The following is a 20908-nucleotide window of genomic DNA, read 5'->3' on the forward strand; positions in this document are numbered from 1 at the left end:
CATCTCCTCCTTCCAGAACTCTCCTCCAAGCCTCCACCCTTGCATCCTACTGCTCTCACTCCACATCATCACTCCTCACTCACACCCACCACCCCAGAGCTCTTCCCAGCCACCCTTTATAGGGTTTCCTTTCTCCACCCCGCCCTCCTTCCAGGCTTGTTCCCTCTCCTGACTGGGCCCAGCTGTGCATTCCTCCAGGTGTTTCCCTCCAACCACTAATCCCTCCTGGGCCCTTTTGCCATGCTGGCAGGGTGGGGTTGAGTGCGAGCCATCCCCAGCTGAGGGTTCCTTGGCCTTGCTCACGAGGAGCTGCCCCAGCCAGCCCTTGTGCTATTGAGCTTGCCTGGCCTTGCTCACGAGGAGCTGCCCCGGCCAGCCTCTGTGCTATCGGGCTTGCCTGGCCTTGCTCACGAGGAGCTGCCCCAGCCAGCCTCTGTGCTATTGGGCTTGCCTGGCCCTGCTCACGAGGAGCTGCCTTAGCCAGCTTCTGCGCTGCCTGCTCAGCAATGCTGGGCGGGGTTACCCATCTCCTCCCCCAGAATGCCTGTGGCAGCCCCCCCTGGAGAGGCTTGGCTTCTAGCAACTCCTGAGCCAGGCTGCTGTCTTCTAGCCATGGTGTGGCTCTGGGCTGCAGCGGCGGCGTCCTCTCCCTGCCAGGTAAGGGCTCTGCTTGGGTTGCTGCTGCTGCTGCTGGACCCACCTTCTCCCTGCTGTGTCCCTTTCCCTCCAGCCTGCTTCGCCCCCTCTCTTCCCCCTGGAGGGTGGGGCTGGCTGGTTTCTCCTTGCCCCCTCCACCCCTCTGAGGTACTGGCCTTTTGCCCCTTCCCCATGGAGTAGGTAGGTTCTGGCCCTGGTTGCCGGCTTGGGGGGTGGAGTTGCTGCCACCCTTTTGTCCCCTGCTGTTCCCTCTTGTCAAGTCTGGGGGCTGGGGCTCAGACCCCGGACACAAGCACATAAAGTTCAAGTTTTCTCCCAGAACTTCACCACTAATTGCCTCGCTGGTAGGCACAGGACAGCCCAATCAGCAAATACAGGGGGGGTTCCAACATTGCAACGTTACCACGCATGTGATTTTTTTTAAAACAAAATGTCAGCTCCAGCCCCCACAAAATGCAGCTCTAAACAGACACATCTCAACTCATCAGCAGACACCAAATCATCTTGAGATCATGCAGTGCAGAATGATGGGACCCCAAGCTGTTTCAGCACCGATCGACATGAATGCTCAGCATTGCCAGCTTAAAGTGTGCCATGCGGAATGGGCCCCTGTGACGTAGGTTAGGAAGAAAGTACATGACTGGGCCAAGGTCACCCAGTGAGCTTCCATGGCAGAGCGAGGAATCTAATCTGTATCACTCAGCTTGCATCTGAATTTTAATATTTAACTCAGAAAGGCACATTAATACAGTAAAGTGAACCAAAGAAACCATGCTGCCTGTAGCTTTTATTAGAATATGTGGCAAAGAATTTCTCATCTAGAAACTTCAATTCTGAATATGGCATGAAGCGTGATCTGGAAGCTACTACTCACCAGTATCTAATATATGGGGTTGGAGCCTAACAGGTTTTTTTTAAAAAAAATTAAAAATAATTTTTATTGTTAAATGATATAAAATATAACAAAGGAAACATAAATTGCAAAATATATTTTAAAAAGAATATAAATAGATAGGATAAAAAGAAATATACAATTAAAAAAAAGAAAATAATAATTAAAATAACTAAGAAAGAGATATTGTTAATTCTGTAGCTCTCAAAATTCAACTAAAACTTCAAATCTTCAATCATCTTTCCATTTGGCTGCAAATAACACTCTGGCCGCACTTATGTAATTGAAAACATCTTCTAAAACTTTTAGTAAATTCTTGGGCAGAATACCCAATAACTTAGTCTTTGAATCCAGAGCAATTTTTATTTTCAAAATATCTTGCATTATGTCATATATTTCTTTTCAAAAATGTTTAGTTATTTTACAGATCCACTACATATGGTAAAAGGTAATGTCATATTCTTTACATTTCCAACATTTCCCTTAGACTTTTAATCCATTTTTTTCAGTGTGGTTTGGTGTGATATACCATCAAAAACACTGTGTCATTTTGGCCAGTCAGATTTATTCCCAAATAGTTTATTGAATTTAAAGATATTGTACATCCCGTAATTTTGTTAACTGATTCTTCTTGCTGTGTTAAACATTTTAGTTTGGGGGGGGGGGTTCTTTCTTTTTTTTATATAATTTTTATTTTATAAACATTACATTACAAATACAAGGCTGCTATAAAATACAATATTGTGAATCAGCATACATTTACACTGTTATAGTCTACAAGATAAGAGTGTAACTTGATTATTATATCTAACAGCAGATGAAACATTAGTGATTACAGTGCAACAGATTCTTTTAGTTTAAAGATACAAAGGAAAGGTGCCTGTGAGGATGAATATCATTGCATGTTAAGTATTCAAAAAAAGGAAACTATTTAGAGAAGAAAACAGTTTCTTTTGGGTAGTGTTGTGATTGATACAAGCTGTCATAGATTTTCTCTTGAATATAGTGATCCCATACTTTCAGCATCCAATTTTCAATTGTGGGGATTTTGGGGGATTTCCAATTGGAAGCTATTAATGATTTAGCTGCTGACAATAAACTTTGAATTAAGTCTTTTCTAATAGTGGGAACCATAACAGGATCCCATTGATCTAAAAAAATCAATTTAGGGTTGAATGGAATTGTATAGCCTCTGATCACTTTTATTTGTTTTAGGATTTCTGTCCAAAAATTTTTTAATTCAGGGAATTTCCACCAACAATGTGCGAATGAACCAATAGAACCACAGCCTTTCCAACATAGTGGTGGGTTTGGGGGTGATATTAATGAAAGCTTCTTAGGTGTTATATAGCATCTATCGAGTATTTTGTATGATTGGATTTTAGTTGTGATAGTACTAGTGTTGAATATATTTGAGGACCAGATTTTTTCCCATTGGTTTGTTTTTTCTTTCTGATCTCATCCTGAAAGACGTCCAAATTCTTCTATATTTTTCATAACATACTGCACTGATGTCTGCAGATTGAAATTTATTAATACTCCCTCATCTGCATAGCCTTTTATCTTAAATTCTTCTCCATCCACTTTTAAACCTCGATTTCTTGGATCTTGTTTAATCTAATAGCCAGTACCTCCAGTTCAAGAATAAATCCTTGATGTGTGCCTTTTTCAATTAAAATTCCTTTGGGTAATACTCCATTTACCAAAATCTTTGCATGTTGTTTTGTGTATATACTTTTAATCCAGTTCATAAATTTAGATTGACAATTCAAATATTCCAATATATTCACTTAAAAGGACAACATTACGTTATCAAATGCTTTTTCTGCATTAAAAAACGTAAGTGCTGCTTTCTTCTCTTTTTCACCTCTTCAGTTTCATTTGTAACAAAGTGTATGTTATTTTACATATATCTCTTTGGTACAAAACCTGTTTGATCAGGGTGGATTAAAAATATTACACAGTTCCTTAATCTCTCTACCATTATATTGTAAAAATTTTGTAATCCACATACAATGATGAGGTTAGTCTATAAAACTGTGCAATCCGGGAATTTTTGAAGGTTGTGGGATTAGAGATGTAAACTTTCTGAAAATCTCGAACCTACAGAGGAGATACCTTTTTTTTTAATATGTTTTTTCTCAGGGAAAAAAAGAAATGGGGGGGAGGGAAATATATGTAATTACTTACTTTCCAATGAAACCTAAACTTCTTTTTTAGATTTAACAACATAAACTATATCATTTATAACTTAGCATGTAAAATTGTACTATTTGGTATATATATGGAATTTATAAATGGCTTGTCCATAAGAAAAATTGCAATTATATTCAATACCTGAGAGAGTATTGCAAACTGCCGCATTCTATTCTTCCATAACTCATGTATTTTAATTTTTGCCATCTGAGAGGAGGGAGGAAAATTGAAGATAGAAAACAAATTCTGTAGTAAACAAATATTATTTGTACAGAAATGCTCTCATACAGTCACAATAGGTAGGACTATTAACATGTTTGATTAAATTAAACTTTAAAACATATAAAACACTAAACTCTTTTGACACTCCCCCAGTGCTCCCCACAAGTTTACCATATTTTCCCATTAATAAAAATTGGCGAGAAAGTTTTTCAGCTTTTTTTCCTAGGCCTTCACGTCTCTAGATGGCAGGGTTGAGGGAAACATGAAGCACAGTAAGAAGCTGTGTTCATGCCCCAAAGTTGCTTGTTGGCATGTCTGAATGCAGTGAACAGCCCCATCCTCACAAAATGAAAACTTAAAATGTGGAATGAGTTCTGGTTCTCAGGGGAAGAAAGTTGGTGAAGGCCTCTGCAACATGAAAGCTTTCTGTGACCTTTAATCCAGTGAATGTTAAGATCTCACAAATTCTGTGTCTCTGTTTCTGGAACCAGAACAACAAGGAGCATACAGTCTGTGTATGAAACTTTTTACTTTTATATCCTGAGTGATATAACATTCTAGCCACATGTAATGAAAATCAAAACTATGCTCAAAGTAAAAATGACTGTTTTCCTTCCATATCATCTGTCTTCCTCCTGTTTACCATCATGGATACAGAGCATGCTCTGAAGTCTGCAGCTAATCAGATAAAAAGAAACTCTTTGACTTCATCATAGGATCTTGTGCTGATGGGGAATGGAAATTACATACTCCCTGTCTCTGCTGAGACTGGCTTCTGTCTGTGAACTGAAAACATAGAGCATAAACAATGATAGAGCCTTTGGATGTGTGCATGCCCGTGTACATCCATGTATACTTGGTTATTAAAACATTTAACCCCAGGACTCAATGGCTAATACAAAAATACTGAAAATGACCTCTCTAATTACCCACAAGTATGGTAGTGACAGAGAGCGCTGTCAAGTCATAGCTGACTTATGGTTACCCCTGGTGCAGTTTTCATGGCAAGAGACTAATATAGTTGGTTCTGCCTGCCTCTGCAGCCCTGGTCATCATTGAAGGTCCCCATCCAATTACTTACAAAAGATGACCCTGCTTAGCTTCTGAGTTGTGATGAGATCGGGCTGGCCTGGGCTAATTACTTGGTTACATTAAAAGTATTCTTACATAACTTAGCCTTGCATAGTTTCTGGAACCTCTGAAGTGTTGAGTGACTTTCTCATATCTTTGGGGAGGCTGGAGCAGCCACAAAAAATGCCTAGGTAGAAGCAGTCCTCACTGCCCTAGGTGACTGGAATAACCAAAAAATTTATCCCCTTTATATGTGCATGGAGAAGCTCTTAATTGAGAAATTTCTGCACACACAAAAAAGTCCTGTCTTTCATAAAATTTGAAGCTCCAGTATTTTCAGGGGCATTTGTTCATACCCTTTATATGTATACAATATTTCTTACATATGTAAGTTGACAGTAGGAATACTGAAATAATGATTAGAGGTGGGCATGGACTGGGAAACCCCACGGACCACTGGCCTGTGGTCTGTCGATTTTCACAGACCACGAACTTTTCACAGACCAGCCCTGTTCATGGACTGGTTTGTCGGTCTGTGGTCTGTCACTTCTGGCACCTCTGACTCCGCACCCTTCACACCCAGAGAGCTCAAAGTTGCAGAGAATCTTCAACAGCCTCTCCTCCAGCCACCCTCCAAGTTTGGTCAAGATTGCATTTCGGACGTCTGAGTTACAGACCCCCCCCCCAAAGTGGCCGCCCCCCAGGAAACTTCCAGTAGATACTGGAGTCGCAAATGCCAATTGACTTGCATTGGCTAGCAGCACCAAAAAGTTGCAATGAGGCAAAATCAAACAAAAGGGTGGGGGAAGAGCCCCCTCACTCACCACACAGACATCTTCCTAGCCATGGCCTAAGGAATTCATTCTTCTTGCTTGCATAGAGCAGAAGGGAGCTCTCTGGTTGGCAGGCCGAGCTGCCTGTCAAGGTTTGGAGGGCTAAGATTGGCTGCAGAACATCCACCCCTTCATTGCCTAGGGAATTAATTCTTCCTCCTTGCTTGCATAGAGCAGAATGGGAGCTCTGCTCGGCAGGCAGAGCTGCCTATTAAGTTTTTAAGGGCTGCAAAAGGTCTACGGACGTCCTCTCCATTGCCTAGGGAATTGATAGATCAGCACCAGGATGTCTGGACTCACAGACCAGCCCAAACAGACCAAAATTCGTGAAAAAGGTGAGTCCCACAAACTGTCTCTTCCCAAACCACAAACCAGGCTGGACCGTGCAAAATTTTGGTCCATTTTCTGGACCGTGCTCACCTCTAATAATGATGTTACTTGAGCAATCACACAGGGTGCTTCTGCACATATTTATTACTCATTTTTATACCTTTAGTGTATGTCATTTCCTCACAGAAGACTCTCAGCAATCAGTGTTTGGGCTGCTGAATCTTTTTGGGTTATTAAGGTGTCATTAACAGTAATGCTAAATTGTATATTTTTAGTTATGCAAATAGGCGTACTTATACTGGCTCTTCCTCTGAATCTTGACATAGATTTGCTCTGTAATTATAAAAACTGACCCCCTGATCTAAATCATAGCCAATTACACCTACCCTTTTCTGTTTGCTATTTTCAGAAGTGAAACCAGTGTGTATATTTAATAGTGTGGAATATTATGATGGAGATATGTTTCGAATGGATGCTTGCCGTTTTTGTCGGTGCCAAGCTGGCGTCTCTATTTGTTTCTCAGCACAGTGTGGGGAGCTACATTGTGACAGATACTATGTACCAGAAGGAGAGTGCTGTCCAGTATGTGAAGGTAGTTTTCTTTATTAAAGTTGGTTGCTATATGAGCCAGTCTTATCAGGATATCATTTGCCTTTTTGACACTACAATAATTTGATTAATACTGCAAAACCTGTTACGTTTCATATAACAATCTCAGAATCTGTAATGCTCAACTGCAAGGGTAATAATTTTGTCAATTTTGCTTATTAAAAGCACTGTTCTTCTGTACAACAGAATACGTATGTAATGTGTATGCTATTGTGTAAATACCAATGTGGCTATATTTCTCTTTCTTACTATCTCAATATTTTCAGTGTACTGTGTTATCAACATTGCATATGCGTAAGTTCTACTTTTGGATTCAATAATCTTATTTCTTACTGCAGATTCAGTTTCTCCAGTTAGTAACCCTGCTGGTTGTTATGCTAATGGCCAGATTCAAGCACATGGTGATCGCTGGAGGGAAGATGATTGCACTTTCTGCCAATGTATCAATGGAGAATCCCATTGTGTTGCCACAGCCTGTGGACAGAGCTGCTTGAATCCTGTAAAAGTGCCTGGGGAATGCTGTCCAATGTGTGAAGGTCAGTCATGGAAAAATCAAATGCAGTTTTTGAATAGTAAATTTACTTTCCTTGCACTCAGAATTATGGTGATTGTGTCACTGTTATTTTTTAAAATGTCACCTTGTGTAAGCATGAAAAAGTTTTGAAGTGCCTCAGCTTTTTTAAAACTTGATTTTAACTTCAAAAGTTGCTATTTGAGAACATAGAGAAAATCTACTTTTCTATCTCTCAAGAACTTTTTCAGGCCTGATTGTGGTTTCTGGTTTTCCAATCAGCTGGTGCTTTGGCACCTGCCCTTCACAATGTGATTCCAGCCCCTCAGGGATTTCATAGTATAAATTCCACAGCACCTTGTAGCCAATATTACCACGGGCAAACAGAGACCTCACTCTGAATGGGTGCCAAAAGAAAACACATCACTGTTGTCTGGGAAACTGGGCAGACAATCTGTCTTGTTACACTGCTGGCAATTTAAGTGCCAGCCATTGTTTTGCAACAAGAGCTTTTTCCTGGGTTCAGATGCTTATTGCTGTATCTATTCTGCTGTAACCAATAAACCGAGCATAAGTGGATAGGGACATGGGGTAGTAGACACCTTGTAAACAGTTTTGTACAGGGATACAAAAAAATATGCCCGAAGCAGGATGCGTGTTGGGAGGGGAGGGATTTATGAAAATGCAATTTCAGCTCAGCTCTGGTTTGCACAAACTATTGCATGGGTTGGATATAGTATTAGCTTTTAATTTTGAAAATTTAGTGAAAGTAAAAAGATGGAAAGACTGATCAAGTAAGATCTTTATTAACCCCATACCCCAACGGAGTCATAAGTAGTTGAGCATGCAGGAAGCTGAAGTGAGATTCCAGCAGGATAAAGACTGGAGTTGGCAGTGTCAATTACCAGTCAAGGTCTGCTAAAATCCATCCAAAGGAGAACTGGACCAAGCCATTAGGTGAGTAGATAGTAAATCTGTTGGACTCTAGGGAGCAGAAAGCAGGGGAGAGATATAGGAGGAATAAGAATGCTGTAAGAAGGAGTTGCCTAGAGCACAGTTTGGAAGCTAAATAATGCCAATCTGCCTGTTGTCTGGGAAAGCTTTATGTATATCAACATGCACACATTGTACTCTATTGCTGCAGCCATTTTCTTCCAACCTGGCTTACCTCCAGTATTGGAGCTGCATTGACAGAAAAGCGCTGCAACCAGTGGTTTCAAGAAAGCCAGTGCTTCTGAAGCACAGTCATTCCTTTTCTTTTATGAAGTCATGTTTTTCTTCATATTGGAGAATCCTCTTTATAGGTAGTACTGTTTTGTATTTTTATGAAATGTGAAAGCACATTTCTTTTAATGTTATTAAAAGAATTGTTTTAAATATACCTAGATAGAAACCTCCTGCTGTACTCCAAGTCTATTTATTTCAGTTTTTAACAGTGGGGAAATTATTTTTTTTAAGGTACAAACTAAAACCAACAATATGGTACTAAACACAAACAAAATGTGTGTTTATGGGATATACATACTGCACTGGATGATGTAATAAGTTCACAGTTTTGTACCATGGTATTGATGGATTGATGTCTTTTGTTCATGAGCAATGTTGTTTGCTATCAGTATAGTATTTGGGTAGTAAGGGGTCTCCAAAAAAACTGTGGAATTGTCATACGGTATGGCCATATTAGCTTTGTTTTCCTGTGGCTGGTGTGTTATTTACTCTGATGCTGGTTGGTTTTTGAATGGTGCCTACATTATGCTGGTGTTGTCCTGGTGTTCTGATCAGAATTAACAGAATGTGTGCAAGGTTTTGTCACCATAATCCTGAACCAAGGAACTGAAGATGCCCTACATGTTAAATATGAAAGGGTTTTTCCAGCATCAAGCCTAAGCTGGCAATGATGCTAAGGATGTTGCTTAGTAAGTAATCCAACAAGTAAAGCAAAGGAACAGCTAGCCAGAGGGTAGAGCACAATATACTATATCTAATGCAGAAATGTATATTATTGGATTTATTTTTCCTTTTTTATATTTATATATTAATTTCTTATATGAAAAGTGCTAAGTGCTGAAAGCGCACTCAAAGAACAATAAATATCATAAATACTATGAATACAAAAGGTCCTTAACAATACATATACTACTTAGAACCCCAACTGGATGCAATAATCCTATAAAGTCCAATTGTTTAAATCCAACTGGATGAAGACACAGTCCAAAGGAATATAAAGGGTAAGTCACTATTCCCAAATTTTGACTTGATTGCACTTTCATTATGTAGCACTTTGGGTATAAGAAAGTAATATATAAAAAGAAAAAAGAAAAAAATAAATCCAATAATACACATTTCAGCATTAGACATAGTATAATTGTGTTTTACCCTCTGGCAGGTTTTCCTTTGCTTTACTTCTTGTTTCTATTCCAGAGGGGCCCCTTTGGGCTCTCTCGTTAGTAAGTAATCCAGTCAAAACAGTAGCAATGCTGTCCTCACTATTGTTTTTACTTTGGAATCTTAGATCCAAGAAATTTATAGCAGCATGAAGTGGCAATGTTACTTTTAAAAAATACTTCTTTTAAAAGCACTTCACTGGTTCTGGAAGAGTTTAGGGGTTTTAAAGGTTTTTTAAAAAACTGAACTTTTTATTTATTCACTTAAGGCCTGAGAAAAATATGAAGGAAAAAAACTTATTCCTCCCCCTGGACTCAAATCCTGCTGGTATTTCCCCACTTTTTCATTTTTCCTAGACCTTCACATATCTAGTTTTACAATAGTCTCATGCAGGTGTCTTAAATACCTTACACTAAAGGTATTCAGAACATTAAGATATCCCATTTGTTAGACTACCATTTCACAATCCTGGATGAGTCTCTTGATGCCATGAGAATATAATCCTTTGTATATTTACCTGAGAGTAGTTCCCATTGAACTCAAAGAGACTAAGATAGCATGCAGTGGGATTCAGCTGCACATTATTTGATTTCTCAGAGGCTGAAAATCTGCCTTAGTTGAAAGCTTAGGAGAAAATTTAAAATCTTAGAATCTGAATTTCATGATAAAGAGCATCTTTCACAAAATTAACTCCCATCTGTGCCCCCCAATCTATTTCATTATGCTGTGTGCTTTCAAATTATACCTTATAGGTGTAGCTTAGTTTTGAGCGGTCTGGGAGATTTTTACTGAAGAAGGGGAACAAACAATACTTGCTGCTTAATACTGATCCCAGAGACCTAGAAATAGTTTCTTCTAGGAAACATTCTCAGACTTGATTTACTGTTTTTTGTGGAAGTAGATCTGCAGTGCCTTAATTTTTAAAAAACTGATATTATGAAGGGCCTATTTTGTAGAAATAGGACTAAATTATCTCTTTTTAGAGGTGTTACATACCCAGGTTTTTTCTATAATAATAGTTTAAAATAGGGTTTTTTGTGAAGTCTTTGCTTTTACTCATTCTGTAAAGTTTTAATTAAAGGATAAAGCCAAGTAATACAACCACTAAAACTCTTCATTAGGGTGATTTGTTATTTCTGCATTAGGAATTTGGGCACCAGGAAGGAAACTCTCTAGCACTGAACTTGGAACTGGTATTTTTCATGTAATGAACTCAGGGGAAAGAAAAGCTGTCTGGAATGCTAACTATGTGAATGGAAAACATTTAGTCACCCTTGGAATGATATGAATGTTTTTCCAGGAAGCTTAAGTAAATGCACATTCTGCAGCTCAAAGGGCAACATTTAACATTTTCTTGGAACACAGACATATTCCAACAAAAGCATGTATGTTTTAAAAGTTCAGCGAGGAGTAAACAGGCTTTTGAGGGATAAATCAAACTGTTTTGATTGATTAATCAGCTAAATACCGTTCTTGCTTACTTCTGTGGATTGTATTTTTAGAACATTGTAGTAAACAGTAATAAAGGTATTTTAAGTCATCTGATTAAGTGTGTCTTATATTCAGGAATTATAAGAATGTGACAGAGACTGGAGAACCATTCTTTGTTTACTGAGATTATATTCCTGTGGTAATTTGATAAGTCATTCTAATTCTTCCGTTTTTGAAAGTGTCCCTACTTCCTTTTTGTATATTTAGTTATATATGACTTTCTACATTAGGGCCCATTAATTCTATAACTTGTGCATTGAGAGACCTTTTCTCATCAAGGTATTTGGAAATGTGCCTGCCTTGACTCAAGGAATCCCTCTTTCTCCCAGGCTGTCCTCAGTTCAGAGGCCCCTAGAGGCAAAGATTAATAGAGCTAATACAGTAAGGTTTGCTCCTTAGAGAGATATAGGAGCAGAGTATCTCCCGCTGTCTACATTCTGATCCTATTATTTAAACAGCGTTTTGAAATGGGAGTTGGGGCTGTATGGATGTATTAGTATATTGCCATGAAACCAAACTGTCTCAGCTTTGTTTCATGTCTCCTGAGATGCAATGCTGCTTACCTGTGAATTCTCATTCTTATTGACTCTAGAGTGAGGCTGTCTATTCACCCACATTTATCTAGTACATAAAGCGTGGACGCCCTGAATACTAGTTGTGTAATTAAATAGTTAAGAGTACAATGTGTAACTTTCCTTCCTCTCAGTTTTTCTGTAATACAGGCGAAAGATAGCTCTAGTTATGCCTTGAAATGTGGCAATATTTGCAGTATTAGGTCAGTCAAAATCTAGTTAGAAGTTTTCCTGGACATGGTCTGGGAGCTGAGAAAAAGCACTATAACAATATATATCCCTTGGTGCTACCTGTACTAAGACTTTACCTGACAAACCAGGGGAGATGATGTCTCAGAACTGGAAGTTCATCTTCGTGACACAAGCCAGCCATGGAGAAGATTTCCAGAGCTTTCAAGAACACTAGAAGAGCCTCCTCCTCCCTTTGTTGCTTTCCCACCAAAATTATCACGTGACCAGGAGAAGAGTGCTTTCCCTCAGTTCACTTTTTACTGTCCCAGAGAGAGGATCTCTGTTGCTATTCTCTGCTTTTCCCTCAATCTTGAGGATGAGGAGAATTATTTCTTTTAAAAGTTTTAAGTCTGGATGTGTAGCTTAACAGAGTTGTCAGTTCTGACACCGAGAAGAGGCTTTTTTGCTAAAGGCTTTGGCTGCCTGCCAGCCTGAATAACAGCCCCTCCATTCCCTTGGTTATATTAGCAATGAGGGGGAGACACCTGGAGCTATAATGGAGGCCTAGACTGAGAGGCTTTTTCCCAAGGTATTTGGAAATGTGCCTGCCTTGACTCAAGGAACCCCTCTTTCTCTCAGGCTGTCCTCAGTTCAGAGGTCCCTAGAGGCAAAGATTAATAGAGCTAATACAGTAAAATAGCAGCCTGGAACCATCTGTAATGATTGGGGTCCTCGGATGCTTCTATTTTAACAGAGATGATTCACCTCTAAGCAGAGGGTCTTTATTCAGTAGAAACAAAGAAATGAACACATGACCTAGCAGAGGCTGTTGTCAGAGCCCCTATTGCAATCCTTTAGCAAATTTATACTTCATTCCAGCAGTCATCATTATTCTTGATGACCTGCTGGTTGACATGGGCAAAGAAGTTGTGGGGAAGCACCCTGCTACACTGGGATATGTACAAATCCCCTGGGCGAGATGGGGTGCACCTGAGAGTGTTTAAAGAACTTTCAAAAGAGCTTGCAGACCCTTTGTCGATCATCTTCCAGGCCTCGTGGAGGATAGGCTGCCAGTGGCGGGCAAACTCCCAGGGATTTGCCCTCCCAGCGGGAGGGGAGAGGGATCTGGCAACCCTAAGGACATGTGATGTGCTAGAAGATAGAGGAGGGCAAATGTCATCCCAATCTTCAAGAAAGGGAAATAGGACAATCCTGGAAACTACAGATCAGTCAACCTGACCTCTGTCCCAGGGAAGATATTCAAGGCATCAGTCTGCAAGCATTTGACAGACAACATGGTGATACGGGGAAGTCAGCATGGATTTGTCCCCAACAGGTCCTGCCAGACCAACCTCATCTCCTTCTGTGGTTGAGTGACAGGCTTACTGAATCAAGCACATGCTGTCGATGTAGTTTATCTGGATTTCAGTAAAGCTTGACAAGGTTCCTCATGATGTCTTCTGATGGGTAAATTGATGGACTGTGGACTGGACTCTATAATGGTTAGGTGAATAGGGAACAGGCTGGATAATCGCACTCGGTGAGTAATTGATGACACAGGGCTTGGGGCTGCACTAATGCTATGCAATGCTAGAGGAACAAAGTTGCATGCATTGCTGGGACATTACAGGAAGAGGAAATTGATGTAGCTTGCCAAACAGAGACATGGCTACAAAAAAATGACATGGTATGTCTGTTCCAACTAACTCCCGCTGGATATGTAGTCCGACATCAACCTTGCTATGGTAGTTGGGGAGGAAAGGGTTGCTGTTATTCTCTGTGTCCTTCAATTTCTGTAGACGCCCAGTACGAGCTATAGATGGTGTTGACTGCATGAAGATTAAGTATAGATTGGGTATCCTGCTTGTTTACAGACCACCCCCGTGATCTCTCTACCCTGCCACAATGCCCCCCTGTTAACTGAGACTGAGCTCAGAGGACTTATTTCCTTACTTGCCTCTGGCAAGTCCCCCGTTGAGGATTTGATTCCCCCAAAGATGTTTAAGTCTTTCCCTGATTGGTGGGATCCCATCTTAGCTAAGTTATTCACCCGGGAAAATTAACAGGGGTCTTCCACTCAGGATGGAAACTGAGTATAGTAGTTCCAGTGTTTAAAAGGGGGAGCAAAGCAGATCCCCAGAATTACTATCCAATAAGCTTGCTGGACATAGCTGCCAAATTGTATAGCAAATCTCTTCTGTGTAAGCTGGAGGATTGGGAAGCCTCCAACCAAGTCATCTATCCTGAGCAAGCTGGCTTCTGCAAAGGGCATTGTACCATCGACCATTGTCAAACCCTTTACCAACTAGCATCCCAAAGTATCAAGGGCCCTACTAAATCTCTGTATGCAGCCTTTGTGGACTTAACAGCTGCTTTTGACTCTATTGACAGAGAACGCCTCTGGATGAAGCTAGCTGCTTCGAACATAGATAGGCGGCTATTGTTTCTTCTGCAGGAATTCCACTCCAACATCTGCAAAAATCAGGGTGGGCACCTCAGGCTCTTTAACAGAGGCAATACCAGTTCTGAGAGGGGTAAAGCAGGGATGTGTCCTGGCACCTTTGCTTTTTAACTTACATTTAAACAATATTATCCCGACGTTATCCGGCCCTGAGTTTGTCCCCCCCCCTCTTTAGGATCTCAGAAAATATCAGTTCTTTTATATGCTGATGATATGGTCCTGGTCTCTCTTACCCATGTTGGCCTTAAAAGGCTTTTACATAAACTTGGTGACTTTTGCAAAGGAGAGGCCTTAAACATCAATTATGCCAAGACAAAAGTCTTGGTTTTTAGGAAAAGACCTCATAGGTACGTGGACCATAGATGGAACCACCATAGAACAGTGCAGCACCTTTAAATACCTGGGGATTACTTTTAGCGGAACTCTGTCTTGGAGGGTACATTTGGCAATAACCAAATCTACAGTTCTTAGGTCAATCGGCGCCATTCTGAAATTTTACTATACAAAAGGAAGTTTTCTAATAGACCCGGCACTGAAAATATATTTGAGCAAGGCTTTTCCTCAGTTCCTTTATCGTGTAGAGGTCTGGAGTTAGAAAGATTGTTTAGTCACAGCTTTGGAATCTATCCAAAACCATTTCTTAAGGAGAATTCTAGCTTTACCAAAAGATACTCCTGCAGCTCTTATGCGAGCAGAGCTTGGCCTGCCCTCAGTCAGAGCCCGTGTACATCTAACCCTGCTCAGATTCTGGAGGAAGGAGCATAACGATAATACCAACCTATTACACAGGTTATGTTATGAAATTATGCATAAAAACGAGGCTGTACAACTAGCCAGCTATAATAATATCCTTCGATGTTACTCCATCTGTGACGACTCCCAGGGTGTCCCGGTTGCTGGACTTAACATTCGGGAATGGGTATTCCACTGTGACGCTGTAATGGATAGGCAGGCAGTCTTCTATTCTAAATTCTCCCCATGGTTTAACCTTTTCAAGAAGGATCATATTAGAGTGCCCTCACAACCTCAGAACAGCCTTTACCTCAATTCAGTTCCAAACGATGCCCACAGCACTGCTAGCTGGGCGCTATGCCAAAACACCTCAAGCTCTCCGCTACTGTATTAGTGGAGCTCACGTTGTGGAGGATTCACCACATTACCTACTATCTTGCCCACTCTATGCAGAGCCAAGGAATAAATTCCTAGAAGAGTTTTTAATTGGTTTAAACTCCTCTTCAGACTCTGAGAAGTTGCTTTTTCTCTTGTCTGACACGGCTGCATTTGTTTCTTATAGAGTCTCTCTGTTTGCCTTAGCAGCCAAGAAAATTTGGGCTAGAGCTGTTTCCAGAGGTAGCAATGGTTTTAACTGACTGGTATTTTCTGCCTAGATCATTTTAATCTTTTAATATTTGTACATATGTTTATATGTTAGAGTGTTTTATGTGTTCTATGTGTATGAATCGTAAAGGCCTTTGGCCACAAACAGTAAACCTACCTACCTACAGACCACCTAGCTCCCAACAAGCACCCTTTCTGATCTGGCAGAGCTGCTAGTGAATATGGTATTAGAGACACCCAGACTTACTCTTCTGGGGAACTTTAACATCCATGCTGTGTGTCCCAAGTCAGGCCCAGCTCAGGAATTTATAGCTTCTCTGGCAATCCTGGGCCTCTGTCAAATAGTGACAGGCCCTACACATGAAAGAGGCCACACTTTAGATTTAATATTTTGCACTGAGCCTTTGAGGGAAAGTCTTGGTTCATGGTTGGAGATTCGGCCTGAACTATGGTCAGACCATCATCTGCTGAAGGCAAAAGTAAATATGGCCCCAACACCCCACAAAATAGGGGGTATGTTTAAAATGATTTGCTTGTGAAGGCTCATGGATCCTTCTAGATTCCAAAATGCCTTGGGGGATTTTAGAATTCCAGATATATCTCCATTGTAGCTGCTGTAGGAGCGTGGAACATGAAGCTCTTTGAAGCTATTGACACCATTGCTCCTTGTCAACCCCTCTGTCATATATGCCCCCTGCATATCTGCCATGAATGTATATTGGCTCTGCCTCGGGTCTCTGAGAGTATGGGAAGTTCTTTATTGCAGCAAGGCCAGTAGATTCTCGCAAATGTTTACTTTCTCTTTCTCGCTCCACTGAGCCAGTGTCATTGACTGCTAGCCGAAACTGGCTCAAGATGTATTCTTCCTGAGAACCAAAGATAAGCTCATCTTTCTTACTGTCTACTCTAAAACAATGTCTCACTCCAACCCCCCCCCCCCCCGTTAACAGTTCTCTTTCCCTAAGGCAGGAATATTCCCTATAACTAACCTTGATAGCCCCACCTACGTCACTTCTGCCAATGCCACTGTCTGAGCACCTTGTACTGAATGGATCTCTAATAAACTTACTTCAACTGGAACAACTGTGTGTTAACTGTGGAGAACTTGGGGATTTAACTGCCAGGAACTGACATTTGGGCAGAAGTCACTTATTTCTTCAGGGACTGGAACTGCGAACAAGATCACTTGCATGATAGCGAATTATTCGAATGCGGAAAGCCCTGATGACCCAGAAGATCCAACTGTCAGGAAAAGAACTTGAGCCTGAAAGAATATATTGGCGTGAGTTGACTTTAAGAGCTGTTAAAAAGTAGCGCTGCAGGCTTGAGAGGGGTTAGCAGGCTAATTGCCTGCACCTGCATGAATTTGGCACGACTGGTGTGTCGTCATGCCTTATCTCCTCTCACAAGTTTCTCAGGGCAGCAATTGTTTAGTGGAGGTTTGCCTTGATTGGCCGGATTCGCTTTAAGGTGGGCCTGTTTCCAGCTGTGGGGAGGGGTGCGGCTTTCCCTGCTTTCGATGCTGCTGGACCACTGCTTTGATCTGAACGTCGCAAGACCTGTTATCACGCTGTGGAGTCCGTTGGTGAGGCTGACCTGTGCGAGTATTAGTCAGCTATTCTAAGTGTTTCAGTTATGTTAGCCCTAATTAGCCTTTTAGTGAGGATTTATTTTATAAATGCTTGCAAAGTTTGAGTTCCTTAGAATAAACAATATTTTTCCTTCTGTGTGCCTTGGTTTACTGTCTCTGCACCATAAACTGTGTTACACTGGGCAAACTCACATCTAAGGACAGAGGGGTCCTTTCCCCTGACACCATCAACCTATCCTAAAGACCCCAACAGACGGTATGGGCTCAGTGCGGCAGCTGTGGCACCAACACAAACTGAACTGATCCCTAAATGGTCCATGGGAGTGAAGTTACCAAGGGAACAGGTAGTTAACCTGGAATTAGGGTGACTCCATGGAGATGGGGCATCCAGAAAATCTATGGGCGAACCCATGCATGGGAGAGAAATGAGGGTCATCCCGAAGAAGGGGGCCAACTATCAGAGCTGGATATTGGCCACCCCACAGGAGTTGGCGCTCTGAAGGTCGACGGGTCAGCCAACCCAAGAACAGAAATTACGAGGACGGGGCATGGTGTTTAGTCTCAGTATGGTGGATCTAGAAGAGCTCCTCAAGTTTGAAGAAGCTCATGTCAACCTGATAAAATCTCAGAGGTTGGAGGATAAATCAGGAACTATCAAGAAAGAAGCCCCTGGGATTGAATCCAAGCACCTACAGGATGTATGGGGGGAAATGACTGGACTAAAGAGGGACATGGCACAAGTGATGCAGGGAATACAAGATATGATAGGTCGTATGTCGATGATGGGGGTGCCCCACGGGCCGAGGCCCGATGGAGATGGAATGGGGACGGGCCAGGAGATTGGTTTACAGGGACCCCTTCCCCCCTGTCCCTCTATGGGGGACCCGATTAGACTCATAGGTGGCTGGCCTGTTGCTCCACCACTACGAATTTCCCCAGTGGTCGCGCGGCAACCAGGAGCACCAGCACGGCCAGTAGGACTTCCAAGGCATCCTCAGGTGGCAGCCGGTGGCCTGGCCATCCCACCACTTGGAGGCGCACTGATTGGAGCACCACTACAACACATGCCACTGGTTCAACCCCTCCCTGCTTTGCCGCCGCAAGGGATACCAGTAGCACCAGGAGGGCCGGTTATCCCGCCACCTGGAGGTGCACTGATGGGAATGCCATTACAACCCATGCCACTGGCTCACCTTCTCCAGGCTTGGCAATTAATGGGGATGGTGGCCACACTGGGAGGGGTCTCTCACATGATAATGCCCCAGCAGGGGCTGTGGAAATTGGAGGCACAATTTGAGGGGGACCCCGAAGGATTGGGCTACTTTATAGTGCAAGCTATGGAATTTTTTCGAGAATACAGACACCTCTTCCCAAATGACCTCAGCCGGGTAAGCCATCTAGGATCCCGGTTGGGGGGGGGGTGGTCAGCTAAATAGTATGTCACATTATACAAGGCCAGTGCCCTGGAGCTGCAGAACCTCAAGGCATTCGTACAAGTGTTGAAGGCTCAGTTTGAGGACCTGATGGAAGGAGAATGGACCTGGATGCCACTAAAGCAGATGTGGCAAGGAAACCGCCCAGTCCATGAATACGCTGCAGAATTCAGGCAGTACGCAGCGAAGGTGCATGACTGGTCTAAAGGAGTCAAAATTGAATTTTTCCGTGCTGGCTTGAACCCAGACCTAGTGGCCAAAACCTTGATGCAAGACAATCCTGTCACCCTGTTGGGATGGGTCCAACTTGCCTATGATGTCGAAAACTGACACCAGGTAGTGAAGCTCATAAAGATGCATCACCAGTCAACTAATAGGAAGCCTCCTGTGGGATCAGGGAGAAGAAAGAAGACCTTCAATCCACGTTCCCTGAACACGCAAGAGAAGGGGATTATGTCTACAATGTAGAGGAGTTGGCCGTTTCACCGCCAAATGCCCAGGGAGCAGGAAGGGGCAAATGGAGGGAAGCCACTTTGAAAAGGTGGCTGCCCAAAAGCCATCAAACCACCAAAAAGGCTCCTAGAAAGAGAAGTGGCAACCGGCCTCAACGCTATGGAGGGGTTGAGTGAGGAACCCTCGGGAGAAGAAGAAACTCCTGACCAGTCAGCAGGAAACACCAGCGAACTGTCGTGAGGAGGCCCCAGTGACAGGTCCCGCAGGAGCCGCTACCACCTGAGGTGAGACCAAAAGGGGCCTTACTTTACATGCCAGTGACCAGCAGGCGACCCACATTAGAGTGCGAGCCTTAATCAACTCTGGATGCACGCAGGATTTAAATGCCCCAGCTCTGGTCACACGATTGGGGCTGAACGTGTGTAAATTAAACCACCCCATTGTATTTGAACAGATGGACGGGTCCCGAATGAAAGGAGCCCCGGCTAATGTAGAAACTGAGGTGGTCCCAGTAGGAATAGGGGACCATTGGGAAGCCAGAACTTTTGTGGTAACCAAATTCCCATTTGTGTTGGGAGTGTGGTGGTTATGAGACCACAACCCATATGTGAAGTTGAAAACCAGTGAACTATGTTTTGTGGGGGGGGGGATTGTCGAAGTCATGTATGGAACCCTGAATGGGGATTTAGTGCACCCCCCCCCCGAGACTGCTTTGCTAACTCGAGAAGAAATTGAGCAAATTCCCCCTGAATACCAGGACTTGAGCCATGTGTTTAGCGAGGAGGAAGCTGACAAACTCCCCCACCCCAAAATAGGGCTACTGACTGTGCCATAGAGCTAATCCTGGGTCAAAAACTGCCAAAGGGAAAACTATACTCAATGAGCCAAGGGGAGCATGAGGAATTGTGTAAATTCATTGACAAAAATTTGGTACGAGGATTCATCTGCCCAGCTAGCTCCCCTCATGCAGCACCAGTGCTGTTCTGCAAAAAGGAGGATGGGGGGTTAAGACTGTGTACCAATTATAAGGGGATTAATGCTGTGTTGATGTCCAACCCTTACCCCATCCCCTTGATTAGAGGCTTGTTGAGAGTGGTGCAACAGCTTTTAACATACCCTTGAGACAATTTGAATACAGAGTCATGCCTTTCGGATTACAAGGGGCTTCGGGGGTGTTTATGGATTCAATTAATGAAGTTCTGCACAAACATTTGTATAAGGGTGTGGTTGTTTATCTTTATTTATTGGCAAGATTATGAATCCCATGTAAAACTAGTACATCAGGTACTAAAAACTCTCTGGGACCAGCCTGTGAAATTATCTAAATCTGAATTCCATAAAGAAGAGTTGGATTTCCTGGGATACAGAATATCAAAACAAGGGTTATAAATGGACCCCATGAAAATTCAAGCGGTGGAGACAATTGCAATTGTTCCTGGGGTTCGTGAACTTCTATAAACCATTCATAAAGAACTTTGCTCAAATTTCTTTACCCTTAACTGATTTGTTGAAAACCAAGGGTAAAGGACTACAAGTGGTGAAGCCCAGTGCTAAATTAAATTGGACTACATAGTGCCAAGAGGCTTTTGAGCATCTAAAGACTTTATTCACTTCAGAACCAATCCTGGTTCTGGCTCGAGATGTATTCTTCCTAAGAACCAAAGATAAGTTCATCTTTCTCACGGTCTACTC

The 20908-nt window shown here is 42.2% G+C and overlaps 1 protein-coding gene across 3 annotated transcripts in view; it reads left to right on the forward strand.

Moving 5' to 3' along the window:
- CRIM1 (cysteine rich transmembrane BMP regulator 1) overlaps positions 1-20908 on the forward strand; it is a 232441-nt gene that overhangs the window by 143114 nt on the left and 68419 nt on the right. For all 3 annotated transcript variants that reach the window (XM_054976633.1, XM_054976641.1, XM_054976648.1), the window contains 2 exons: positions 6611-6793; positions 7149-7346. In XM_054976633.1, coding sequence (XP_054832608.1) covers positions 6611-6793; positions 7149-7346 — 381 coding nt within the window. The remainder of the gene's footprint in view (positions 1-6610; positions 6794-7148; positions 7347-20908) is intronic.

This window comes from Eublepharis macularius, chromosome 1, assembly GCF_028583425.1.
Source record: "Eublepharis macularius isolate TG4126 chromosome 1, MPM_Emac_v1.0, whole genome shotgun sequence".
Classification (NCBI taxonomy): domain Eukaryota; kingdom Metazoa; phylum Chordata; class Lepidosauria; order Squamata; family Eublepharidae; genus Eublepharis; species Eublepharis macularius.